At 41.4% G+C, this 19,935-nt stretch overlaps 1 protein-coding gene across 1 annotated transcript in view; it reads left to right on the top strand.

The window, feature by feature from the left end:
* Positions 1-19,935, top strand: part of KCNQ5 (potassium channel, voltage gated KQT-like subfamily Q, member 5) — a 188,203-nt gene that overhangs the window by 100,194 nt on the left and 68,074 nt on the right. The window contains exons 8-9 of the mRNA XM_005875873.2: positions 11,132-11,226; positions 15,147-15,173. Coding sequence (XP_005875935.1) covers positions 11,132-11,226; positions 15,147-15,173 — 122 coding nt within the window. The remainder of the gene's footprint in view (positions 1-11,131; positions 11,227-15,146; positions 15,174-19,935) is intronic.

The following is a 19,935-nucleotide window of genomic DNA, read 5'->3' as shown; positions in this document are numbered from 1 at the left end:
CCGGGTTCAATTTTGGTCAAGGGCATGTACCTTGGTTGCAGGCTCTATTCCCGGCCCTGGGTGTATACAGGAGGCAACAAATCTACGTGTCTCTCTCACATCAATATCCCTCTCCCTCTCCCTCTCCTTCTCCCTCTCTTCCTCTCCTTCTTCCTCTCTTCCTCTCCCTTCCACTCTCTCCAAAAACCAATGGAAAAGTATCCTTAAGTGAGGATAAATGAAAGGCTTAAGCCTTCATCAGTGTGGCTTGGTTGGTTGGAAAATTGTCCCATGCACCAAAGGATCGAGGGTTTGATTCCCCATCAGGACACACACCTGAGTTGCAGGTTCAATCCCCAATCGGGGGCATGTGTGGGAGACAATGGATCAATGTTTCTCTCTCACATTGATCTCTCTCTCTCTCTCTCTCTCTCTCTCCCTCCCTCCCTCCCTCCCTTCAATCTCTATCTCTTCTTCCCCCCTCCCTCTCAATCTCAATCTCTCCCTCCTCCCCCTCCGCCCTCTCCCTTTCTCTCTTTCTAGAATCAATGGAAATATATCCTCAGGTGAGGATTAAAAGGGAAAGGGGAAAAAAAAGACTTGAAACACTCAAGAACACTTTAAAATCTAATCATAGTTTCAGTAATCAAAGTAGGATCTACTAATTTAAAAAGCAATTGTTTCCCCATCCAAATGCTATTAATTTATTTATTAGCCATAAGAATAATAATATAATTAAATGTATTCACTGTTCTTTCTTGATGGCCCTTAGCCAGACAGAATTCAGGGCTTTAAACCTTGGTTATATATATTAGAAATTTATTTTCAAGGATGCACTAGATTGAAAAGCAAGCATCATTTGCTGATCCATTTATTTTCTTACCCAATAAACCTGCCTTGGTTTGCTGAACACACAAGGCATCAAGCTCAAGAGCAATCTCATTAGTGTTAAGCCAGAGCAACTATCTTTCTAAAAGGGCACTGAAATGCTTAAATTGCCTTATCATTTGGTTGGCGAGGCAACTAAATTAACCAGCATTTCCGGGTTTTAGGGAAAAGTTTAAAAACCACCCCAGCAGCTTGCAGCAAATTTAGCTGTGTCAATATCTTTGCATGATTCATTTAAATTAACTTTTTATTTCAAATGTAGCAGTCTGGGAAAAGAAATCAGCTCTCACCAACATTTTGAATACCTGCCCAAATGTCACAACTTTTAATAATAACCTAAGACTTGTGATGTGCTTTTTAGTTGGCAGAATGTTTCTATACATTAAGTCACTTGATCCTAAGGGCAAGCCTAGGAAGAGCTAGGACTCAAATCCCTGGTGTCTGAACTTGAATCCATTACTCCTTTCAAAGAGCAGCAGTTGCATCATCACATATGTATTTACTACTGACCCAGTGCATGGATCTGTACACATTGAAAGAAAATTCATTAGAAGGTGGCTGGCGGGGCAGGACTGGACGAGATGGGCCAGACATGCCTTGGAGTCAACCTTCCACGGTCCCTCCCCAGTGTCTGCACAGTGAGCGGGGTCCCTCTGGCAGGTGGGGTCCCTTGGCCTGGCCTGCGGGGATCGGGCCGAAACTGGCTCTTTGACATCCCCCAAGGGGTCCCAGAATGCAAGACGGCACTCTGCAAAGTTGCTGTGGTACATTCCCCTTGTGGAATGCAAACACAAGTGTGCAGTAAACCAGATTCAGGGCCAATAGTGCCCCAGCAATGATATAACCCATGGCCAAAGGTGGAATTGCACGGCCCTGTGAGGAACTGGGCTCCCTCCTCTCTGGTTTCAGGGTGCGTCACCCAAGAACCTCCGCTGCCAAGTCACTGCAGCTCGGCAGCTCCTGCATTGAGTGTCTTCCCCCTGGTGGTCAGTGCATGTCATAGCGACCAGTCAGACAGTCAGACATTTAGCATATTAGCCTTTTATATATATAGGTTATGGAAGCCTTGAGATTAGCATTCAAAGAACTATGTTACAGGTTCACTTCTGGAGAGATTAGGCCAGTTCAGGTGAAACCAAGATGCTTTAATGGAAACAGAAATGGGGAAATTAAGTGAAAGTTTATGAAATAATGCTGAATGATGGGCTCCCTCTCCCTCTCCCTCTCCTTCTCCCTCTCTTCCTCTCCTTCTTCCTCTCTTCCTCTCCCTTCCACTCTCTCCAAAAACCAATGGAAAAGTATCCTTGAGTGAGGATAAATGAAAGGCTTAAGCCTTCATCAGTGTGGCTTGGTTGGTTGGAAAATTGTCCCATGCACCAAAGGATCGAGGGTTTGATTCCCCATCAGGACACACACCTGAGTTGCAGGTTCAATCCCCAATCGGGGGCATGTGTGGGAGACAATGGATCAATGTTTCTCTCTCACATTGATCTCTCTCTCTCTCTCTCTCTCTCTCTCCCTCCCTCCCTCCCTCCCTTCAATCTCTATCTCTTCTTCCCCCCTCCCTCTCAATCTCAATCTCTCCCTCCTCCCCCTCCGCCCTCTCCCTTTCTCTCTTTCTAGAATCAATGGAAATATATCCTCAGGTGAGGATTAAAAGGGAAAGGGGAAAAAAAAGACTTGAAACACTCAAGAACACTTTAAAATCTAATCATAGTTTCAGTAATCAAAGTAGGATCTACTAATTTAAAAAGCAATTGTTTCCCCATCCAAATGCTATTAATTTATTTATTAGCCATAAGAATAATAATATAATTAAATGTATTCACTGTTCTTTCTTGATGGCCCTTAGCCAGACAGAATTCAGGGCTTTAAACCTTGGTTATATATATTAGAAATTTATTTTCAAGGATGCACTAGATTGAAAAGCAAGCATCATTTGCTGATCCATTTATTTTCTTACCCAATAAACCTGCCTTGGTTTGCTGAACACACAAGGCATCAAGCTCAAGAGCAATCTCATTAGTGTTAAGCCAGAGCAACTATCTTTCTAAAAGGGCACTGAAATGCTTAAATTGCCTTATCATTTGGTTGGCGAGGCAACTAAATTAACCAGCATTTCCGGGTTTTAGGGAAAAGTTTAAAAACCACCCCAGCAGCTTGCAGCAAATTTAGCTGTGTCAATATCTTTGCATGATTCATTTAAATTAACTTTTTATTTCAAATGTAGCAGTCTGGGAAAAGAAATCAGCTCTCACCAACATTTTGAATACCTGCCCAAATGTCACAACTTTTAATAATAACCTAAGACTTGTGATGTGCTTTTTAGTTGGCAGAATGTTTCTATACATTAAGTCACTTGATCCTAAGGGCAAGCCTAGGAAGAGCTAGGACTCAAATCCCTGGTGTCTGAACTTGAATCCATTACTCCTTTCAAAGAGCAGCAGTTGCATCATCACATATGTATTTACTACTGACCCAGTGCATGGATCTGTACACATTGAAAGAAAATTCATTAGAAGGTGGCTGGCGGGGCAGGACTGGACGAGATGGGCCAGACATGCCTTGGAGTCAACCTTCCACGGTCCCTCCCCAGTGTCTGCACAGTGAGCGGGGTCCCTCTGGCAGGTGGGGTCCCTTGGCCTGGCCTGCGGGGATCGGGCCGAAACTGGCTCTTTGACATCCCCCAAGGGGTCCCAGAATGCAAGACGGCACTCTGCAAAGTTGCTGTGGTACATTCCCCTTGTGGAATGCAAACACAAGTGTGCAGTAAACCAGATTCAGGGCCAATAGTGCCCCAGCAATGATATAACCCATGGCCAAAGGTGGAATTGCACGGCCCTGTGAGGAACTGGGCTCCCTCCTCTCTGGTTTCAGGGTGCGTCACCCAAGAACCTCCGCTGCCAAGTCACTGCAGCTCGGCAGCTCCTGCATTGAGTGTCTTCCCCCTGGTGGTCAGTGCATGTCATAGCGACCAGTCAGACAGTCAGACATTTAGCATATTAGCCTTTTATATATATAGGTTATGGAAGCCTTGAGATCAGCATTCAAAGAACTATGTTACAGGTTCACTTCTGGAGAGATTAGGCCAGTTCAGGTGAAACCAAGATGCTTTAATGGAAACAGAAATGGGGAAATTAAGTGAAAGTTTATGAAATAATGCTGAATGATGGGCTTATTTTCTTGAAAGGAAGAGATTAGAAGATGCTGCTATAGAGAAGCTAACTGGCCCAAAAAGAAAAAGAAAGAAAAATTCATCTATCTATCTATCTAGAAACTGTGGCTTTAACTAGTAAAATAACTGAGTTTGCACCCAATTACCTTAGAGTGAGGCCACCAGTCAATAAACTCAAACCACTTATACGGAGCTTATATATCTTTTTAGTGCTTCAGTCATAAATAAGAACAGATTTAGAAAAAAAATCATAGTCGTGAAAAATGTGACAGAAGAATAAAAGAAAGCAAAGAAGAGATAAAGTTGTGGAAATCTCCTAGAAAGTAGAATGAAAACAGAGATGGAAAATTGGATGACCCTTCCAGGGGTACATCAAAGTAACATGAGTATCTCAAAAAGAGTACAGGAAAACTAAGGGGAGGATATTATATTATTACTAGAGGTCTGGTGCACGAATTCATGCATGGGTGGGGTCCCTCAGCCTTGCCTGAGATCAGGGCCAATTGGGGCCATCTCGCCCAGTTCTGATCAGGGCCGGTGGGGGCCAGCCAGCAAGGGGAGGGACCGCAGGAGGGCTCCAGGGCATGTCCGGCCCTCTTGCCCAATTTTGATCCACCAGACCCCAGCAGCAAGCTAACCTACCGGTCAGAGCCCTGCCCCCTGGTGGTCAGTGCACATCATAGCAACTGGTCTAGCGGTCAACTGGACAATCGACCAATTGGTCGGACATTTAGCATATTAGGCTTTTATTATATAGGATTCTCTGAAACTGAGTGGCCACAATAAGAGGGCCCACCAAGTGCCCAGCCCTATGATAAGAAAACTTCACACTGAGGACATCATAGTGAAATATCACTTGCAAAAATGGGGAATTCTAAGTGTCTTCTGGTCATGACATATCCAAAGGTTCAAGAATCAGGATTGTGTTGAATTTCTCATGAATACTGCTAACAATAAAAAACAGTGGAACAATACTTTTAAAATTATGGAGACAATTCTTTCCAATATAGAATTCTATACTCAGCCAAACTATTCATTGAATGTATGAGTAAGAGACAGACATTTTTAGACCTCAAAACTTTACCTTGCAAATATGTTTATATATATATATCACATGTTTTCCCATTCATCCATTGATGGACACTTAGGTTGTTTCCATGTCATGGCTACTTGTGAATAATGCTGCAATTAATATAGGTAACTAATTGTCTTTCTCTTACAGCTTTTAAGATTCTCTCTTTGTCTTTACCATCATTTTAATTATGATGTGTATTGATGTGGGCCTCTTTAGGTCCATCTTGTTTGGGACTCTCTGCTTTTCCTGAACTTTGTCTTTTTCCTTCACTGGGTTAGGGAAGTTTTGGTTCATTATTTCTTCAAATAAGTTCTCAATCTCTTGCTCTCTCTTCTTTTTCTGGTACCCCTATGAGGCAGATGTTGTTATGCTTCATGTTGTCCCAGAGATTTCTTAAATTATCCCTCTTTTTTCTTGCTGCTCTGATTAGGTGTCTTTTTATTTTTAATATATTTTTATTGATTTCCAAGAAGGGAGAGGGAGAGAGAGAGAAACATCAGTGATGAAAGAGAATCATTGATAGCCACTTCCTGCATGCCCCACACTGGAGATCTAGCCTGCAACTTGGACATATGCCCTGACCAGAAATCGAACCATGACCTCCTGGTACATAGATCATTGCTCAACCACTGAGCCACACTGGCCAGGCATGATTAGGTGTTGTTTCCTACCTTGTCTTTCAAATCTCTAATTCAGTCCCCTGCTTCATCCAACCTACTGTTTATTCCTTACAGTGTATTCCTTTTTTTAACATATCTTTTATTGTTGATAGTATTACAGATCTCTCTTATCCCCTTTCCCCCATTATGCCATTTTTCCCAGTGTATTCTTTATTTCAGATATTCCATTCTTCATTTCTGACCAGTCCTTTTTTGTGATTTCTATTCCTTTTTCATGGTGTTGAGCATCCTTATAATCTTTACTCTGACCTCTATATCTGATAAATTGCTTGCCTTCATTCATTTAGCTCTTCTTCTGGAGAATGCTCTTGTTCTTTTCATGACATATTTAACTAATGGAATTTTAGAGTTCTTTTGGAGAACTCAGAAATGTATTCATAATCTATATATATAAAAAGCCAGCGACCGTAACAACTGTAACGACCGGTTGCTATGATGCCCACTGTGGCCAGTGAACCGGCCTGATCAGGGGGTGGGACCAGCCGGCCAACCTCGCGGCCCCTTCCCCCTGCCGGCCCACCCCTGATTGGACTCTCTCAACCCAATCAAGAGGAGGCCGGCCAGCCAAACGCCCCCTCCCTTTCCCCTGCCCTCGATCAGCCCGCCCCACCACAATAGGCCCACAGCCCCGCCCCTGATCGCACCCCCCACCCCAATAGGGGGCAGGGCTGGCCGGCCAATCTCCTGCAGCCCCTCCCGTCAGGTTGCACTCCAGATCGGCCCTCCCCCCCTGCCCCCCGATCAGGGGCAGGGTCAGCTGGCCAACCACCCATGGCCCCTCCCCCCCAGCCGCTGGACCACCCCAGATCACCTCCCCACCCAAGATCACCTCCCCACCCCAATCAGGGGCAGGGACAGCAGCCAACCACCCATGGCCCCTCCCCCAGGCCACTGGCCCCCAATCGGCACCCCTAACCCCATTTGGGGGCGGGGCCAGCTGGCACACCACCCACAGCCTCTCCCCATGGCCAACCCCACCCTCAATCAGCCCCCCAGCCCAAATCGGGGGTGGGACCCACGGGCCAATCACCCTCAGCCCCTTCCCCCAGCCGGCCCGGCCCTGATTGGCCCTGATTGGGGCGGGCCAGCTGACCAACCTCCCGCCATCTCCTCCTCCCAACAGGCCCGGCCCCAATCCACCCTGACTGGGGCCGGGCCTGCCGGACCCCACCCATGCACGAATTCATGCACTGGGTCTCTAGTAGGTACATAAAAGCAACATGAAAGAAAAAGTCATGCTACGTCACATTGCTGAACTAGAAACAATAGTTACAGGGTTATAATAAAGCAAACACTAAATAGTAACAACTAAAAATTGTTGTTAGAATGAGAAGAAGGGAAGAGAGTGTGTAGGTGGGATGTCATTATTTTTCATGATAAGAAGTTACTTGATAGTGCCTAAAACTCAAAAATCAAGAAATGTAAGTATGAGAACAATCCTTAGAAATTAGGATTCTTAAAAATAGAAGCAACAGCCTGGCTGGTGTGGCTCAGTGGTTGAGTGTTGACTTATGAACCAGGAGGTCAATGTTTGATTCCTGGTGAGGGCACATGCCCGGGTTGCTGCCTTGGTCCCCAGTAGGGGGTGTGCAGAAGGCAGCTGATCAATGACTTTTATCAATGACTTTTTATCTCTCTCTTCTTCTCCTCTCTGAAATCAATAAAAATATATTTTAAAAAATAGAGGCAACAACTATAAGAATTGAAAGCAGTTTCCTCTAAGGAACAAAAATTAGTGAGAAGCAAGGTAGAGAAAGGGATTACTGTTTTTCATCTTGAATCTTTTATATCTCTGACTTCTTAAATTATGTACCCTGAAAAAAATCAGTTCCATGTTCATTATACCTTTGGATGGTCAGCTGAAATTAAAAATTTTAGAAAGGGTCAAATGTGCCACAGTGGTAATACTCCAGACAATACAAACTAAATACTCCCTAAAAACTTAATTATACTGACATTTTAATTATAATTATAGACCAAATTTTGAATTTGTTTGGCTGCCTAGAGCACCAGAGTCACCTGAAAGATGGTAAACTTTCATTTTGCTCCATCTTGATTTGTCCTTTGGAGTATATATGCCCTGTAAATTAAATCCCTTTGGGTCATAATTTTATTCTTGCCAACCACTTTGTGATTTTGGCTAAAATATGGGAGCATCAGCTACTTGATCTTATGGTTGTGCTACTAGAAGAGAGAGAGCTAAGGACAGGACAAAGTTATTAGAGTATAAGAGTAATAGAGTTACACTCTCCACTTAGACTTTGTTAGCTAATATCAGCCCTGAGATAGATACCACTTACTCCTTCTGTGCCTCCCATTTAGAAGACATGTTAGTAAAAGAGTAATGAAAGGAATAAGAGCTTAGCCATTTAGATCAATTTGATAGAAAAAGGCAAGAAGCCAGGTTGCATTGTTAAGAAAATCTTCAATTTTCTGAGAGTGGCCTCTTTTGTCCCCAATTCTTTGTAGCATTGGCAGGTGATGTCTTGGTCCCATTTTTTGTTATATTGTTGTGGGGTTTTTTTTCACTGGCATCTAATAATGCACAGACCTGCTGTGTACTTCCAGTTTTACATGAGTCTTGCTTTCAAAGTATCTGAGTTCGTGTATATATGGTGCCTTGTATGAAGATTGTTTCATTAGAGCAGCCATCTAGGTCTTCATGGTATTGGAGGTTCTCTGGGCCTCACTACAGAGGAAGATGTAATAAAAAATCCATGTGTTTTCATGGATTACTTTAGACCACTCTGTAAATCGTGTTTGTGCAATAATTGCAAAAACTAATATTGACACAACAATCTTTGCTTTATTCTCTATAAGATGCCACAATGCTTAGCATAAGTTTTCACAGATTTGTAGGATAAATCAACATGAGCCAGGGAAGTAAGACTCTAGGCAAGGAACCCTGCTTCAATTATTTAAACCTTCTTTAATAATATTAAAAAACCCTCAGGCCCTACTACATATTTTTTTAGTTTTTAATATCACTTCTTGAACATTTTACTGAAACATAATGTGCATACAGAAAAGAGCACATATCCTAAGAGAACTGAGCACTCCTGTGTGTGTAAGCAGCACCCAGTTAATGAATCAGAATATGACCTTTCTGTACCCTTTCTCAATCACTGTCCCCAAGGGTAACCACTGTGCTGCCTTTTACAATTTGTTTCCCCTGAGCAGTTTTAGGTTTTGTACTTTATGAAATTGGAATCACACAGCATGTACTCTTTTGTGTCTTGTTTCTCTCACTCACATTATTCATGTAAAGTTCATCCATATTCTTGAATGTAGTGGTAGAGTACTCTAGCTGTGTACTATTCCATTATGTTAATATTCACAACGTATCTATTTATTCTACTGTTGATAGGTGTTTGAGCAGGTTTATGAAGTTTCATGTTGTTTTCAGCATGATAGCACATATATTTCAATGAACATATATAAACATATCTATTGAGTATATATGAAGAAGTGTGTAGCTATGTCAGAGAGTCTGCATGTATTCGGCTTTGCTAGATAATAGCCAGACAACTTTCCAAAGTAGTTGTGTTGATTTTTAACTTTTTATTCAGCACACATTGCTTTAATGATACTCAGGAAAAGGAATATTATTAGATAACTGTTTTCTTCATTGTAGGTTTCACAATCATGAGTGGTGGTTATATAGTAGGAATATGACTTGTTTAAACAAATCTATACTAATAAAAGAGTAATATGCTAATTAGACCAGACATCCTTCTGGACAAAGCCACAGTGGCGGGGGCCAAGGCAGAGATGGGTAGGGGCAATCAGGCCAGCAGGGGAGGGCAGGGAGGGGCAATCAGGCCAGCAGGGGAGGGCAGGGAGGGGCAATCAGGCCAGCAGGGGAGGGCAGGGAGGGGCAATCAGGCCAGCAGGGGAGGGCAGGTAGGGGGTGACCAGGCTGGCAGGGAGCAGTTAGGAGGTGATCAAGCTGGCAGGGAGCAGGTAGGGGCGATCAGGCTGGCAGGCAGGCAAGTGGTTAGGAGCCAATGCTTTCGGATTGGGAGAGGGATCCCAGACTGGAGAGGGTGCAGACTGGGCTGAAGGACCCCCCCCCATGCAAGAATTTCGTGCACCAGGCCTCTAGTTTGCTACATAAAATAGAATGCTTTGATTTATGAATTACAATGAAAAAATTTTCTCTCAGGATTTTTGAGTCAACACTTGGTCATTAGAAACGTTTTCAGATTTATTACAAAGGAAGAAATTTGCCAAAATCTATATGAACAGTAAGTTCAGGCAATGGACAGTTTCAGAGGGAAGCTTTTCCAACAATCATGAAGCAGTCAGCAAAGGACAGTGAGGGATTCTAAAAGCAGGAGCCAGTCACCGGAGATAATGTCAACCCTACCAACCTTGTGTAAACATCTTATTTTATCTGAGCCTTTATTTTCTTATCTTTAAAATGGGGGTCTTAATTCATACTTGGTGAGGATTTTACATGGAAATACTTCATATTATATATGTCAGGTATAATTATATCAGGATGGGGAACATCTAGCCCACAGGCCATATGAAGCCCACGAAATCATTTGATCTGGCCCTGCCAAGGCATTAGGGGTGAGTTAATTAAATGTTTCATCAAATATAGCAGGCTAACTTTTAAGTTGATAATTTTGTATGGCCTGTGAACGATGGTATAGATATCCAAGTGGCCCTTGGCAGAAAAAAGGTTCCCCACCCCTGAATTATATGAAGTAGACAGAGTTATGTTTATATCAAGGAGCTGCAAACGTATTCTTAGACCATGACATTAAATCCTTAAGTGCCTTCCAGTTATATTCCTAGAGAATACATTTTCCTCTATCTTGTTTAGCACTGTCTTCATTTGTAGCATTATAAGTGTTGCACAGTTCAACTTCATGAAATTTCACTAAATCATTAACATACTCTGGTGATCATTAATTTACTACCCAGTTTACTAGTTGCATTGTGAGTTTCTAGTAGTCGTTTTCCTCCATCTTATCAAGTAGTGACTAAAGATGTGCAGTTGGGTCCTGCAATGCATGTTCACGCTTGGGTAGATTAACTCAGATAATGTCATAGTTTTCCCTAACTGATTCAAAAATTACTTCATGTTAGACTTCTTAGTATGTTTGTTCTTTGGTGTGAGTTGTTTTGAAAAGCAATTCTACTTATGTGGCATAATATGTTTAATAGCCAGCTGAAAATGCCAAACAAGTCGTCACCCCTTTGGGTATTTTTCAGGGCTAAAAATTCTTCATGTGTATTAACTTAATAATAGCCCTTTATTTCATTCTATCTTCTTCTCTCTTTTCTTTTTCTTTTTTATGTCCCCACGTATATTGCATGCAGTGTGTTTGGCGTAGTTATGCAGCTGATGAAAAATCTGTTTCCATTGCAACCTGGAAGCCGCATTTGAAGGCCCTGCACACCTGCAGCCCCACCAAGTAGGTATCAGTGTGACAGCTGGTGCTGTAGTCGAGTCTCTTCAAATTTTCAAAACAAACCATACACATACACACACACACACACACACACACACACACACACACACACACGCACAGTGTCAATTTGGATCTTGTCTTATTCTCTGCTTCTCTTTCAAACCCTTTTAGTAGCAACTCAGGCACAAAACTCAATTGACCCAGTATCATTCCTCACCATCCATTGATGGGGTTTAAAGATTAAAAGAATTTAAACTTTATAGAGATTTATTTCTACTATTTCATGATACTATTTTCTAATATCTCATTTCATAAAACCCACCAGAATTCTAAAGGTAAGCACCACTATTTTTGAAAAATAATGGTTGTTTAAACTCCATCCATCACCTGACCCCAAACAGGGAGTGCTTTGAAAGCAATATATCTTGGCACATTGAAGTTCCTCAAAGTCATTTCTCATTTAGATCCCCTTGGCTCTCCAGCTTTTACCTGCAGATCAAACTAACATTAATAGCAAAATAAGAGAAAAGTTGGAATCCTAATAGGATTACAGTTTACAGTGAAGCAATGGGACCAAACAAATTAAAATTTGAAATTAGCATTCAAAATTTTAAAGTAATATTACTTACATTCACATTTCATTGGCCAAAGCAAAGCTTCAAGAGGACAGGGAGTGCAGTCCTACCACGTGCCTGGAAAGAGAGGAGAACCAGAAAAGTTATGAACAGTCCTGATGGTTACCACAGTGAAGTTTAATTTTCAAAAACAATCTTTAGTCCTGGAATCCTGGACTCCAGTTCCACTGGCAGAGCACATATTAAAGCATAATCACCATCTAATTAAAGAACTCTTCATTGAAATAACCAAAGTACGTAAGTCAAGGGAAAGGCTTTCTGTGAGTCACCCAGCTTGGTTACAGCGGTCAGTTCCTCAGATTGTTCAAACATTATCAGATTGCTTATCTGAGCTAGGATTTTAGAGCGTCAGCCATTTCCCTTCATAATCCAACGAAACCTTCACCTTAGTGGCTTCATAGGATTCAAGGCATCTAACTACTATGACTCGGAAACTTCTTTCTTACTGATGTGAGAGAGAAATGGGCTGAGGAAGCCTTCATGAGGTGTTCCCTGGAATTGAAGTCTCAAAAGGACATTTGTGATGCAGCAGAATACACACTGTGGAGGGCGGCAGATCCATCAGTAACTGACAGGATCTGCCGTATGGCTTCCCTGTCCTGCCCTGGGCTTCAGTGTTCCCATCCACAAAGTGAAGGGCAAGAGCTGGGCAGGATAACTTCCGAGCTCTCATGGGGCATGTCTCCTAAAAGTTGGTATCAGAACTCTGCCAGCACCTGTGACAGAGATAGTCATAGAACGCCAGGATTTTAAAAGGGATGGGACCTTAGCAAGGACAGAAGCATGGATGCCGTTGAGTGAATGTGTGGATGAGACTCCTCTTCATTTAGATCGTAAAATGTAGTTAAATGCCCTTTATTGACTATTGGACTCTTTCAAAGTTGTAGTAGGGAAGAAAAAAGGAATATAACTCTTGTGCTGTCTATTCCTTGGGGGTATGAATCAAAACTGGGAATTACATAAAAATTGTATGTCTTTTCTTCATAAATGTATAAGAGGAAGGCCTGCAGAGAAACCAAAAGACGGTTCTCAGGTGACCGAAGAGAGTGGTCTGTCACCACATGTGATATATTGGCTTTCCCCTTCCACAGTTTTTGGAAGAAAACTCATTCTGAAGCCTGGAAAAACTTTAATAATGAGTCAGACTCTTCCAATGCATAAACTTATTTTACTCATATAATTTCTTCTTCTCCTTTGATATTTTTCCTGTTTTAAGTGGGGACAGGGTAGAGGAGAATTTATGCGAACACCTGCATTTATCTTGTTCCACTGTGACTATCAACCACCTCTCACTCCCCTTCCCTGCACTCCCTCACTCACCCCAGAGACTCAGCCCCATTTACTGAATAACAGGGATTTGTCCAGAATGACACCGCAGTCACTGGCCAAGTTCATGGGATCCTGGGTGTGCTAACATCTCTCCCACCAGCCGTGCTTCGTTGTTCTAAACTGTAGTGGTTCTTAATCTTTGTTGTTGTCAGTTTTCTTTGTTAAATTGCTGAGAATGGGATGGTAATTATGGACTCTTTCCCAAGAAACATGTTTACTGCATAAAAAATTAAAACTTTGCCTACAATTTTAATGTAGTCATAAACTCCCTGAAGCCAAGTTCAGAATCTCTGTTTTAGAAAGCAAACCTGCTTTAATCAAGTGTGTGGGTTTGTGAGGTAAATAATTTACAGTGACTTCGAGAGATATTTTTACATTTATAAAACCAAGTGTCTTATGAGCACAAAGTGATATGTAGTAAGAAACAAACCAAAACTTCTTTCTATTTACATAGTGTATTTCCCCATAACATTTAGGGCTTAAAAACTTCCCAAGGGAGAGATCATTCATTCATGCATGCATTCATTCAACAAGGATTCATTGAGTACCTATTATGTGCAAGGCACTGTTCCAGGCACTAGGAAAGAGAAAAACAAAAACAAACCAGTTAGAATCTCGGACCTTGGGGAATATAGTATATTCAAGGGTTGCTGGGAAGAGACAATAAAAATAAATAAGTAAAATATTTACTAGATCAGAGGGTGGTGAGTGCTAAAGAGAAAAGTAGAATAGGGAAGGAATTTAAGAAGCATTAGGGGCTGCAGTTTTAAATAGGTGGTCAGCAAAGTGATCATATTACCAATAGCATTATCATCTTCTTCATCTTCTTCATCATCATTAAAAAACCAACCATGCTCTTGTTCCCCACAGTTTAGAGATACATTGACTCCACCACCTCTTCTAAGGAGTAATATAGGAGAGAGGAGTGAGAACTGTGTGGGGGAGAGAGGGGCGGGGTGAGGGGCATGCCATACCCACTCAAACCTGCCAAGGACACACCAGCAATTTCTTACTCTCCTCTCTGGTCTGGCTTGTCTCTTACATTTCCTTTAAGGTCTCCACAATTGCTACTTTAAATTTTTGTTTTAATAACAAAAGGATTCATAAAGGGAACATATTTGTCTTGATTTTCTTCTCAAAGGGAATGAAGGCTATGCAAAGGGTGAAACATTGGTAAACGTGTTATTTTAGGGAATGAGTCGCATATTTTATGAAGCTATAGGGAATTATCAAGTGCACGGTTGCCCAGTGGTATCTTAAGAAGTCAGAATTTAGATATTATCTAATCCAATGCCTTCAATTTATTCATAAGAAAATCAAGACCCACAGGAAAGTGAGGTGTCCACCCAAGGACAATGGGTCATTTGCACCATGTTGTATAGACCTGGGTTTGCTAAATTCGGTAATTAAGAACACCTCCCAACACTAGGCTGGAAGAGTTCTAACAGATTCCTATGTGCCTACTAGGCTCCAAGGGACTTCATACTTTATACAATAGGAAAACAGCATCTGCCTCAACAAGTGGCTGAGGTACATAAGCCACACATTCATGAATCCAGATTAAGAACCCAAATGCCTGTCTAAAGCTCAGGGACTACAGCTACAGTGTGACCTGCACTGTTTTAAGAGTCTCTGCTAAAGCTGATCGGATCAGAACCACTTTTCTTTAGCCATGGATAACTCTGGCTGTGGAAGTGTCCACAGTTTTTCATTACATGTAGGCAGTATTGTTTTTGCTAAGTAGATGCTATGCTATCTCTGGTCTGTGCCACAAAGAATATATGTTAAAAAAAAAAACCAGATACATTTATTATTTTTAAAATGGCTTCCGTGAATCTTGCTTGAAATGAATTACTTAAGGTACTTATGTCCCCCAACCCCCAATTGGGCCATTTTCAAGTGCTGTAAATGTATTCACCAGTTTATCATCATTTCTCTTCTGTCCGCACGCACCTGAAGGAAAGAACAAGGGGAAGCATCAAGCAGGTTTGTGATCTTTTCTGCTACATGTTTGTTTATAAATCTGTGCCTAACAGATGTTTTAAATGTGTCTCATGAGTAAAATCGATCCACAAATACAAAGTGATTAAAAGTGGCCTTTCCCAGGATTGCCTGCAGAGGTTGCTGTGTTATTGATTCCCCGCTCCCCTTGGGAGCATAAGTGCCTTTCCCTAACCCACTCACTGCTTTTCACAATCTGCAGAGCGTGCAACATTCGGGGGGAAATAATCATTATAGTCTTTGGTTATTCCTTGCTACCATTTTCCCAGACAGAAGTCTCACCCAAGTATTTAAACCCCAAGAAGCAGTATAAGATACACTCCCTTCATCAGGGACCTTCTTTTAGAGTGAGACATTGGGCTTGGTTGGTTGTTTTGTGGGGTTTTTTTATTTTTTGGCAAAAGGAACACTGTGTACAGGAGGTGAGAATGGTCTCTGTGCGGCATCTCCAGCTCACTGAGTTCTGAGGTTTACTTAGGTGACCTGATTCAAAAGAAGAGCCCCCACTCCCATTCTTTAAAAAGAAGATAACCCTCCCAGAAACTTAACCAAATAATTTAGGATCATTCTTTTATGCCTTAGAAGGGAATGCTTCATCAAACAGCAGAGATTTAGACCTAGAGGGAATAGGACGTGAAGGGCATCATTTTAATTGGTATTAGTGAGTACCAGCAAGGACCCCGAGGATCTGGGTCTGGGAGCAAAGCCCTGGAGGACAGAGCCAGGTGATGGCGTGAGATGTAGCAGAGGCAGGACCAGCAGGAGAATCCCAGGTGCCTGGGAGGGAAGAAGGGACACAAGTCTTTTTTCCCGTTACTGCCACTTGCTTCAGTAATGAGGCCACAAAGGCGTCTCCTGCCCAGAGTTAGCCCCCAGGTGGGGGGTCAGTGCGGGTCCAGGAATTGTTCCTTTAGCTTCATTATTCGAGCGGCATTAATCATAATATACTTACTGAACTGTATACAGCACTGAAACTAGTGTTGAAAGTTCACTTGGGGTGATGAGGTTCTGGGTCACCCATTTCTGCATTACATCAACGAGATTCACAAATCAAATCACAAATGGGTTCATTTATGATGGCAATAGATGTGGCAGGTATGCCTACACAGGGGAGGCCACTAAAGACCCTTCTCTTATTTGGTAGGAATAGAGTTAGAGCAGACTCCACCATCCTTGTGTTGTGACAAATTTACTTGAAAAAAAGTTACACAGAATTAAACATTGTAAGCTGTTTAGTATCTTTGGTGATATTTTAAAAGCTTTCCTTGTCTCAGGAGTTAGCCATTTACAAGTTATCTCAAAGAGTGATTTGTCTCCAAATGCTAAGGTCAGATACCATCTTTGGCACAAACCTGATAGCCACCTGAGAGTAAGGTCACCTGTCTTGGTTTCATTCTCCAAAACAGAGCTGTTGGCACCTAAAGGGGGAGTTTGCAACCTCTATGGCAGTCCTAAGTGAGGGGTCACCTTGGGCTCACATGGTAATATTGCTCTTGTTCCAAATGTTAGCAAGGCAGAAAGCAGAGACAGGGTTAAAAGGTAACTATCGAACATCTTCATTGTGATGGCACACTAGCCTGGAGAAACACATTTATATGAAAATTCCAGCACACTCATTCCATTAAATTACTCAGAATTGTGTGTGTTTTTTAAGTAACTATTGAGCTTCAGCCCCTCAGTCAAAAAATGAACTTCGTAGTCAGCTGTCAAAAATCTACCAACCAAGCTTTTTCAATTTCATGATGCTCATATGTACCTGAAACATTAAAATTTTTCTGCATACTCATGTCTGAGATTATCAAGGGTAACTCACTTGAGGATCTGAATATATACAGAACAACTGAGCTAAGTTATTGACTTAGAAAATCTCACACTGGGAGTTCTTGCTTCTCTGTGGTCATTGGACATTTGGCAAAACCACCTCGAAACACGCCATGCGCGTGTTACTATTTAGCATGCATGCCTTACTTACTGTTCAGACACTTAGGTATTCTATCTGCCAAACATATATCACATCACCCTGTGTAAAGCTCTGACAGAGAATGTGCTTTGTCAGTAATTCTTGGATAGTGTAATAAAATGTCTCTGATCTCAAGTAGTTTATGCAAAAAGAGAAAACGGCAACAAAAATGGGGGGAAAGGAGAAACATAAAGAGAGAATAACTGAAAAACATTTCAATAATCTGAAGGGAAGAAGCTGAAGCTCCCATTTTACTATCACCTTAGCTTTCACCTTGGCAATGAAATTTATAACATTGCATAATAAATGTAGAAAGACTATTGTAATAACAATGGCAACAGTACCATCTTAGGAAATAACAAATTGGTCCTTTCTCAACCAAAATATGCACAAAGGAAAATGCATTTATAATGAGAATTCTCCCTCAGCAGAAAGCAGATCTGGGTCCAGAATATTGTTGATTAATGCTTGGCCCAGTTTTAATTGGAATGATGAATACAGCCCACATGGAGAGCACTTGACAGATTGGGGCTATTGGGTTATTGATGGTGGTTCAGATAAGCAAAATAAATACCCTTTAGCCAACTCGCCAGGTATCTCAGAGCCTGTGATCCCCTAAATCCTTCCTCCTGGTGTTTCATTGTGTTAAGAACTGGGAGTAACCCAAGGGTAGATGAGTTCAATACAGCAGGCAGTAGCCCTCTCCTGGTGCCTGGCACTCACTCCCTCCGGAAGAGAAGGCCACATTGTAGACAGGGCTGTCCTATACACAGAGAGATTTCCTCTCTGCAGAATGGATTAAGGATCATACTCAGTGATTAAGGATCATACTCAGTTCACTGAGTACTAGGTTCCCTGCTCTGGACTATTTTTGTTAAACATTGTAGACAGGGCTGTCCTATACACAGAGAGATTTTCTCTCTGCAGAATGGATTAAGGATCATACTCAGTGAACTAGGTTCCCTGCTCTGGACTATTCTTGTTAAAGATATTTTGTCTTTCCACACTGAGGTCAGGGCATGTTCAAAAAAATTCATCTACAATGACTGAGGCCACTAAGAAAGACATCCAGTTCTGACATGGCTTAGCATTGTTTGTGGCAGATCCAAAATTTTCTTTAAAAATACTATCAGTCTCAAGAAGAGCTCAACTGAACAACAGTGAAAATAATATTTCTTTGACTCTCTTTGGTAGAGGGTCAAGTACGAATTACTGTTAGTCTCAACTGAGCCTGCTCTGTTCTTCCTCTACTGAGACCATAAATACAACTTCTTTAACGTTAGTTAATTATTTATTTGTTTTCCTCTGTCTTCCCACTAAAAGAGTTCTAATCTCATATGTGGTAGTGAATGTGCTTATTAATTTTATTCTGATTAATCATTCCATTAAGTAATTCTTCCAATTCACTTTTTACACTGGGCAGTTTTTCTTTGTTTGAGTATAAATCAGTGGTTCTCAACCTTCTGGCCCTTTAAATACAGTTCCTCATGTTGTGACCCAACCATAAAATTATTTTCATTGCTACTTTATAACTGTAATGTTGCTACTGTTATGAATCGTAATGTAAATATCTGATATGCAGGATGGTCTTAGGCGACCCCTGTGAAAGGGTCGTTCGACCGCCAAAGGGGTCGCGACCCACAGGTTGAGAACCACTGGTATAAATGATCACTTTCAGAGAATAGATTGGCCTGCAAACCCATCGAGCCAGATTAAGCCATTATTCTCACCTTGAGGTTTTATGTCCTCATCCCTCCCTCCTTGACAAGGTCAGTTAGCCATCAAGTAGTTGGTGAATTAGCCATCACGCTGGTACAAGCAGGCTTTTACTTCTTCCAACCTGTTAAGTTTTTATTGCTACAAGAATAAATCATACCATCGGAGGTTCAGGGATCATCTATAAAGCTGTGTGCCTCTGTTTACCCTGTCTCCTTCTCAACCATTGTTGAATATGTGCTTCAGAGTTCAGCTGCCTTGCTCGAAGTTTCTAAGGAATTAACAGAACTCTGACAGACTTCTTAGTAGACTACCTAGAGTTGCTATAACAGGTAGTTGTGAGACTGTTATAAAGATGCATCATCTTAAAAGTTAAAGCATAAATGATATTATTTTATTACATTACAAGACTGTGTTGCAATCCACTGAGTGCCTTGTCCAAATGGCTCCTCCATGGCTGGCTTTATTAGGCATGGAGGAAATGTGTGGCTCTTAGGAAAGAACTCTAGAACACTGATGCAAAAACTATGTTATATTTCTTCTGCATTTATTTTCCATTATTTACACCTCCTTTCTTCTGTCTGCAATGAATGACCTGCATGTGTTGTTAAATGCAGTAAGACTAGGCTTTTTTCCCAGGATAGCCAACTTGTGCCCTTATTGGCAAAATTTTAGATTGTTTCAAATTTTTTTTCAAAGTGGTCTCTTCTGTTCACATTTATTTATAGAGGGAGAAAAAACACATAAGACTTAAAATAAAAAACTTTTTTCTAACAAACTAGCAACCTATAATCCTTTCTTCTGTCATTTTGAACAGGTATTCTACCTGACACTTGGTTACCTGTATTAACTATAACTGCAGGTGTTTCATACAAATCCAGAACTTATTTTTTTTATTTCAAAGCAATTAATGTTACCAACTTCCTGTAAATATTTTTATAGTTCTGAAATATCTTGTTCCTCAATTATTTATACTATGTTGCACTGCTATTAACTATAAGGGTTGCTGTATTCTAAAATATTTATATTCTTATTTTCATATGTATCATACGCTAACACAGAGATTATCAT

The sequence above is a fragment of the Myotis brandtii genome, unplaced genomic scaffold (assembly GCF_000412655.1).
Source record: "Myotis brandtii unplaced genomic scaffold, ASM41265v1 scaffold471, whole genome shotgun sequence".
In the NCBI taxonomy this organism is placed as follows: domain Eukaryota; kingdom Metazoa; phylum Chordata; class Mammalia; order Chiroptera; family Vespertilionidae; genus Myotis; species Myotis brandtii.
The sequence above is the reverse complement of the archived record's forward strand: the minus strand, read 5'-3'. Positions and strand labels throughout refer to the sequence as shown.